Consider the following 8173-nt stretch of genomic DNA (forward strand, 5'->3'; position numbering starts at 1 on the left):
AACCATATCTTGCGGACGCCAACGTACTACGGAAGATCAGATCATATAAATAAAATAAGAGAGATAGATTGCAGAACAGACAGATTCCGAATGTCATTTTTTCCACGATCAATAAGAGATTATAACGGCAGCAATAGACCTCGTAAATAGATTGCATGACTGGTAGTGTAGCCTACTAACCTATGTAAAACTTAATGCATGTTTCTTAATTCAATTATTATTTCTAACAGCATATAGTAGTATAGTTTGTTATTATACGGGACGTTTTTTGGACGGTGTGGTGTGCATGTGGGAGTCCAAATGCATGCTGCATGCTGGTGATTGATCACCCCCTGCCAAACACCCTAGAGGTGGCTCGCAGGTTATTATGTAGATGTAGATGCACAACCAAAGATTATATACTCCTGCACACAAAGGATGGCTTTAGAAAGCGAAGCCGTTTCCCCACTTTGGACAGCTCGCGCTCCCTCGACAGAAGCCCCTGGAAGCAGTGGCGCAGCGAGGGGGGTGGGGGGTTTGGGGGATAAATCCCCCCCCCCCCCAGAGCTCAGAGAAACTTTTCATTTCAATGCATTTTACTTAATTTGATTGATATTACTCCTAGAAGAGTGTAAGGACCAATAAAATACCCCTCAGAAATCTGTAAAACTCACCATGTAGAACCATTTATCTTTAAAATTTTCTAGGCAAGGGCCCCCCGCACCTCACGCTTATCCTGGCGGGTATACCACCCTCCAGGTTTAGTTGCAACTAAAACCCCCCCTAGCCTTAATTCCTCGCTGCGCCCCTGTCTGGAAGAGCCTACTTTCTAAGAAACGGTCTTGGTCGCCTTGGTTGGAAAGAAGAAAAATCTTCTTGTATCTTCGATTTTCTTGCTTTGGTCTAAAATCATCATAGAATAGAAATCTTTATTGTAATTGGTCCAGAGTTGCTGAAAATAAAAATTCCGCAATCAGGGAACACGCATAATGTAATGGAATTAAAATTTTAAGACGTAAGAGCTGCGCAAACTGCTACCACCAATTCATATAAATTTATTCATTGAAATCAAAAGTATTATCGGGAATAACTAATGAAAAATCCTTATCTGAAATCTGCGTAAGTGTTTATGCAACCAGTTTCTCTTTATTCTGCTCTCAATACGATTATTTTTTGCATCCCGTACTTCTTATAACAAAATGAGTTTGACGAAAGATAAAATGTAACAGTGGAGAGGAAATAACAGAAAGAGATTGGCACAATTAAGTACAGAAATTATAGTTCGTTACGTAATACCGGTAGAATAAACAGTTTAGTGATATAACTATCAACCATTCGGCATATTTTTTTAAATATCCAATTCCGACATACTGATATAATTAATGTTGATCCCTAGTTTTCAAATATGTCGATGACCTCGCCAAATCTGATCATATTTTCAGCAAAAGATATGCCTGACATGAACTTATGAAAGAACTCTTATAAGTGTAAAAAGTATGCTTATGATACACGTAACTCCTTTTACTAAGTTTAATCTCCATTTTCGGGAGGACGTTTGGAAAATTAGAACTGATTATTACAATTTGTCAAAGAGATTATTTCACTTCCAATCTCATCCGCAGACACGGAAAATTCTAGTGCACTTGGACACAATCGTAGATTGAAATAATTTTCTACGGTTTTTTTTCTGCGTTTATTCACTTTTGAAGGGAGAACAGTTTCGTTTTCCTTCCAGCTGGTGTCGGAAGGCCCTGAATAAGACTCAATCTTTTTATTTATGAGATATTATTCCCGCGCTTACTCATCTGATGCGCATAAATTTGGACTCTATTACATAAAGAGCCGTGTTAACGTTGAAGCTGGTGGATAACTTGTGTCTCTGTTTAAGTTCTAAATACTTTTCACTGTTTCGATGGTTTTCTTTTCTAGCATTTATTATTTCCAAACTCTGCAGAAAGTCGCGTATCCAGTTTACTACCATTTATTTTGGTCTGCAAGACTGCAACTTGTATAAGTTCTTTTTGATGTACCGTGTCGAAGGCTTTACTAAAATCTAGAAATAATGCGTTGACTTGTCCATTCGATTCACTAGATTTGAGAACCTCGTGAAAAAAGAAAGCAAGCTGCGTTTCGCATGACCAAGCTTCCTAGCTTAATATTTAGATATTTATGAATTTTTCATATGAATCCGTGCTGACAGCCATGGAGGAAGTACTTACTGTCCATGAAAGTCATCATATTGCGAACGACGATATGTTCAATTGTCTCGCCTATAATCGATGCGAATGAAATTTGTCGATAGTTCCCGGCGTCATGTCTGTTTTTCTTTTTCAGTATCGGTGTAAAGTTTGCAATTTTCCAGCATATTATCTTTCAATCAGACAGTCACTTTTTAAATATCATCACTAAAAACGGTAAAACCGCAACCAAAAAAAGGAGCGGAATAGTTGACAGCAAAGAAAATATTGAAATATTTAATCGATACATGATGTCACAGAAACATGATGTCACATAAACATGATGCCATTGAATTAAGGAATCAGGAATGAAATTATCCGCCCTGTAAAACAATTAGCAGGATAGACGAGATATTCTCAGCATCCGAGACTTATGGACGTAAACAAATGATGTTGCTTGATAAAAATTCAACGGATAATCCTAATGCTCACAGCCATAACTTGCGGAAACAACATTTATTCATAGAGATAACAAATTTGACCAGCTCCGCATACCTCTCTGACAAATCATACCATCGCCGCTGCACCTCCCTTATCTGCTTCCAAAGTAGAATTGCCAGCCCAGCGTCTTTGACGGGATCCTCGTGTGGCTTTTTGATGAAATGACAAGCCACACATTTTGCACTTCTTCCAAATTCCTTCTTCACAGCTCATTGCCGGAGATATGTGGTGGGGAGGGGGTATAAGGGAGACAACCACAAATCTGAGGTCGCGCTTTGGTTGCACCGTCAGAGCGCGAATCAGTTGGTGTCGTGACTTCATATGAAGCAGATCAACACTGTGTACCACTAGTTAACCTTGTATTTCTCGTGAGTGAAATTGAAAAGCGCGTCCATCAACCATATCCTAAGTAAGTACAAACAAAGGTAGTTGCTTATTTACTTGGCAGAGGTATTTTATCACAGCAGTGAATATTTTACTCGGTAAAATTTTTCATTTTTTCCAAAGGTTTTGTTTTAAATAACCGCACCATTGCCATTGGAGAGGGAATCAGCCAACGATGCAATTCTTCCTTATCCTTGGTCTCATTACGGTGGCTACCGTGATTGTGAAACTGGGCTATAGTGAGAATGGTCCACCTCCGTTAGACAAATTTGCAAATGCCACCGAGATGAACGAGGATAACGTATCAGAAGTATTGAAGGGCCAGGGAATCGGTGGTGGTGAGCCTGGCATAGGAGGACCGGATGTGATTGAGAACACTACGGCGTCCGACACAGTACCAGACTTCGGATTAGACCACTTCCTCCCTCCCAATGCCACGGGCGGTGTAAGCACAACCATCGCCTCACTCCCCAACACCCAGGACGGTGACCACGAGAAGGTATGTCCAGTGAAAATACCAATTCTATTGAGAGTGATTAACGATTTAAATATTTAACGATTTTCGATTGGACAGTGTATCCCAGGTCTTGATGAAGGGTGCAATTATCAGTTTTTCCATGCATGTCAGGTTTAATTGATGTATACGACTGTAAATATTTGGTAACCTTGTGTCACTTCTATCCAGGTATAGTTACTGCTACCCATAGATAAAATCCGATTGGAATATTACTTCATAATTATTTTTCTGTGCTTAAAGTGTGCATAATTTTCTGGCTTGTATTATCTGCAAAATTGTTCAGGATAATTCTACACTAATTTTTGCAATCGATTAATATTAGCTTATCATACATAACGTTAGTGTTTCACAAAGAATCTAATATTTGCTCATTTATGAATTGTAGTATGCGAGGATAGCTATCAAGTACAGCAGAATGTTTCTACACGTGAAATATTTTTTTATAATTATTTCGAAAATGTACATGTTATAGAAACCAGGAATAGTTTTGACCGCATTCAAATTAAAACATCGGGAATAGTCCTATTATCTTGTAATTTTCCAAATTTTGGTACTGTAAACGTTGCTGTGAAAATTTCTTCGCGTTTAGTCAATGCAGGTTGATATGCAAGAGCTTAATAGTAATTTTTTAAATGCTAAGAAATTTCTATTCATACCAACGACGTCCTGGAAAATCGTTCTACAAATTATAATAAAACTGATCCTCTGAGTGTCATTCCTACGGCATGGATATTAAAAATGGGAGAGTATGGTTTTAGAGCCATAGTTAGTCAAACCTAATACCAACGATTCAAAGTGATCAGACGTATATTTTTGCAACTTTTGTTCTTTTGTTAAGTGAAAATATTTAAACAACATGCTGTATTTTGTACCTGTTTCAGAAGTTTTAACACAGCAGGTAATCCTTAGGTCATTGATTAGAAGGCATATAGCATGTGTTTTATTACTCGTAAAATAAAGACGATTTATGATCAATATGATGCAGCAAATTCACATTCAATCTTTTAATCGCATTTATGTGATATAATTTGCTTGTTTCCCGTCTTTTCTGAGGTTACGGAAAGCATCGCGTATGCGCATTATTGTGCATGGTAGATCGGTACATGCAGGATATAAATGCATCATTTTGAGATGCAGCTGTGTATCAACCTGATGTAATTAACAGCATCGTATATTAATATATTGTTATATCTCAAGAATTTCTTGCATTTCAAAATCTCATGCATGCATGCAAATTTATTCATTATTCACTTGTATAAGCCTGAAAATATTTTGTAATAATTGGCACCTTTATTTGCGAGTATTTTGTGTTTGTATTAATTTAAAATTAGTCCGTTGACATCGATGTTGATGTTTTTCTTTTTATTTCATAATGAAAACTTATCCCAAGTATTAAATAAATATTTATCTACATCTACATAATACTCTAAGAGCCACCTCTAGGGTTTTTGGCTGGGGTGATTTATGTTATGTAACGAAAGAGAGAGATCACAATTTTACACTCATTTATTTAATATTGTACCCCGCATTTTCACCGCCAGGTCATTTTCAAGTACATTGCACGGTACAATTGTACTTGAAAATGAACTAACGGTCGAAAAGCGTCGTAGATTATTTAATAAATTTATGTAAAATTTCCACCTCTCTTTTGCACTAAATCAGGATGACATTCCACTATATATCTCGCTTGTCTCCCTAACTTAAATATATATGTCTTTATTTAGGATATGAATAATGAGCAGAATATGAAGAAACCCCAGCGCGCCCGCGAAAATCGCAAAGGTGGAGCCAAAAGTGGCAAATCGGATCGCGGTAGCAACGGCATGCGCAATAGAGGAACCACCGCACCAGGCCTGCGGAGTGACCTCTCGACCGATGAGACATGGGCCACCTCATTTTCCCGCAATTCAACTGGAGGACCAAAGCCAACCGAACAGCCCGGCCGCCAAACGGTAGACTTGCGGAAAACTTTATACATACAACTCCTTACTCTCCTCTGGACACTAAAATCCTTCATGTATTCTGGTGGCTATCTTGAATGCAGGTGTTAAAGGCCCTGACGATTACTTTTTAACAAATCAAACTAGATTTCTCCCGATAGCATATCTTTGAAAACTTGACATCACCTGCCAATATTTCCATAAGTTTTCCAATTAGTCAACTACAATGCCTTTTCATCCTTATTAGCTCGAAAAATAGCATCAATTGTGATGAGCCATGGTAATCTTACAACTGTAAATTTTCAAACGTGTTTAGTTCACGATCTCCATCGGTTTGGACGGTTCCACGTCCACCGGTAAAGTTTAACTCTTTGACCCGTTGACTTCCATTGGGACCGTGCAATTAAAAAGTACGGATGAACACGAAGTTAACCATTTCAAAAGTTACTGTTCTCAAACCACAAAGATATGCGCGACTGCATCAGTTTAATTGAGAATCATAAGCATCCTATAGGCTAACATTTTTATGCCTACTATGGATATGCGTATCCATTATTTCAAGAAAATCTTCCCTCTTCTATCTCTCAGGAGATGTAAGGTTAAAAGCTAACACCTCCTAACAGTTAAGGTTAAGTAAGATAAGTATAAGGTTAACCTAACTTCAGTTGTACTGAACTGCATATGAAATCAGAACCATTCCTATACTTATGCTTTATCATTACAGTCGCACAATGATACATGAAACATCATTATTTGGGGTCAGCATTAAAATAAAAATATCATTATCACTTACTATAGCATCAGAAGACTTATCAAAATAACTACTGAAATGATGAAATTCGAATGTAGCTATTAATAATCTGCCCATCTTAGCGGTTATGATTCCATTAATAGAAAAATCAATTAACTTAATTAAAAAACTAACATTGGCAACTCCGGCGGAAATATTTAACTCATAATTAAGTGTTTTTCAACACAAGCCTTGAGTTTTTTCCATAGTTTATAGATCAAACATTATTGAATTTACATTATACCGCCAAAATAATACCCAGTCTTTATACTTAATTTATGCTAAAGATGGATATTGACTAATAATTAGATACTTGTCCACCGTTATAATTTCAAAGAAATTTTGCTGTGATTATGCCAAGTTCTGGTTTATTCGTGACTGAAGTAGTTATTTTTCCTTTCAGGTTATAGGAGTTCACACTGCTATCGTCGCATTATTATATTTTGGGATTATCCTTTCTCTTGCGGTACTAACATCAAAGTTTATCAAGAAAAGGTGGAGGTCCTGCCGAAATAGAAACACGCCATCCACGACAGACATCAACGAGAAATCAATCTACCCTTTGTAATGTTATAGACCCAAATATATCGCCGAAGATGTTACCCGGAGAGGCAGGAGGCGTTCGTTTGGAAACAAATTATTTTTAGAGAGGGGTTCATCAAGTATCTATGCTTTTGGGAGAGGGAAGTGATTCTCATTGTGCATTTGTGATGGTATCACCCAAGATTTTCGGGGTAGAGGGGTAAATTTATAATGCAATACATTTCAATAGGGTTTCGTTCAGAAGGCGTACGTTGCGATGTTTTCATTAAGAAGGGGAAGTATTCTGGACGTGGGAAGGAGACCGAGACAATATATTATTTTAATATTTCCAACGGAGTGGGATTTGAGCTCCTTGTCCAACACCTATGGCTTCGGCCACGTATTATTTCCGATCAGAACTTTATCTGTTCTACATGATATTTTTTCCCATAAGTAATTGAAAGGGCAAAAATGTTTATACCAAGCCAAAATGTTTCACTTGTAAAACAAATGCATGACACGGCGTTATTTTCTACTTATATATCTTGTATTTGGGCTAGTAACGAAATAAAGCTTTTTGATGAATAATATTTACCTCATGACAACTTTTCTTTCATAACTTACTCCTAAAATCTTTAGATTTATACATGCTTTTCGCTTCATACTTCGCTAGGTAAAAGTATTGCCATTATTTAGAATTTCTGTAGTTAAAACAAACTCTTGAAACGTTTCTTGCGCCGCAATGTTTCTGCAACGTTTTCACAACACCTTTGGTTTACAGAGGAGTCAAGTACTTTCCCTGAGCTGTCTCAAAATGCGGAAACAATGCTGTGGTTTCCACTTCTTAATCTGGGTTCAGAACTCAGAACCCTTGTGTGAGTAGCCCAACAATCTGCTGACTAGGCTACCACGCTCTTCGTAGTTTAAGATTTTGTATTCTCAATTGCACTAAAGAATTAAAATCAAAACAAGAGTCAAAAAGGGAGATGAATCAGTCGAGAAGATACCAAAAAGCAGGCAATGATAGAGATGGTACTGCAGAGGGAGTGTACCGAAATGGCATTTTGCAAATCCCTGAAAAACTGTGTATGAATTATTCGTATACTATAACTTTGTGCGAGTTGTGAGCTAGTTAGAATGGAAAATTTTACCATAGGCAAAAGGAAAGGAAAACATAACTTCAGGTTGACCAGTATAATAAATTTTAAAAATCTACATACGCTTAAAATATTAGTGCATGTAAATATTAGTTATGGGTTGATTCCACAATTTTAGCGATTCCGATTCTGACAATTCGATTCCGATTTCACCAATGTTGATTCAGACGATTATGACGCCAATGTCTCAAAAAAATTACTTAATT

General features: G+C 37.2%; 1 protein-coding gene across 1 annotated transcript; it reads left to right on the forward strand.

Annotated features, from left to right (window-relative positions):
• The first annotated feature begins 2973 nt into the window (after positions 1-2973).
• LOC124171373 lies at positions 2974-7269 on the forward strand. Its single transcript, XM_046550546.1, has 4 exons — positions 2974-3066; positions 3165-3540; positions 5283-5510; positions 6692-7269. The coding sequence occupies exons 2-4, from the start codon at positions 3217-3219 to the stop codon at positions 6854-6856; spliced, it is 717 nt and encodes a 238-aa protein (XP_046406502.1). The 5' UTR covers positions 2974-3066; positions 3165-3216; the 3' UTR covers positions 6857-7269.
• Positions 7270-8173: the final 904 nt, after the last annotated feature.

This window comes from Ischnura elegans, chromosome X (assembly GCF_921293095.1).
Source record: "Ischnura elegans chromosome X, ioIscEleg1.1, whole genome shotgun sequence".
Taxonomy (NCBI): domain Eukaryota; kingdom Metazoa; phylum Arthropoda; class Insecta; order Odonata; family Coenagrionidae; genus Ischnura; species Ischnura elegans.

Bases quoted from the DNA above. Each gene is read 5' to 3' on its own strand.
- LOC124171373 (XM_046550546.1), top strand. From the start codon at position 3,217: ATGCAATTCTTCCTTATCCTTGGTCTCATTACGGTGGCTACCGTGATT. The intron at 3,541-5,282 runs GTATGTCCAGTG...GTCTTTATTTAG, and splicing joins AGGACGGTGACCACGAGAAG to GATATGAATAATGAGCAGAA. The intron at 5,511-6,691 runs GTAGACTTGCGG...TTTTCCTTTCAG, and splicing joins AACAGCCCGGCCGCCAAACG to GTTATAGGAGTTCACACTGC.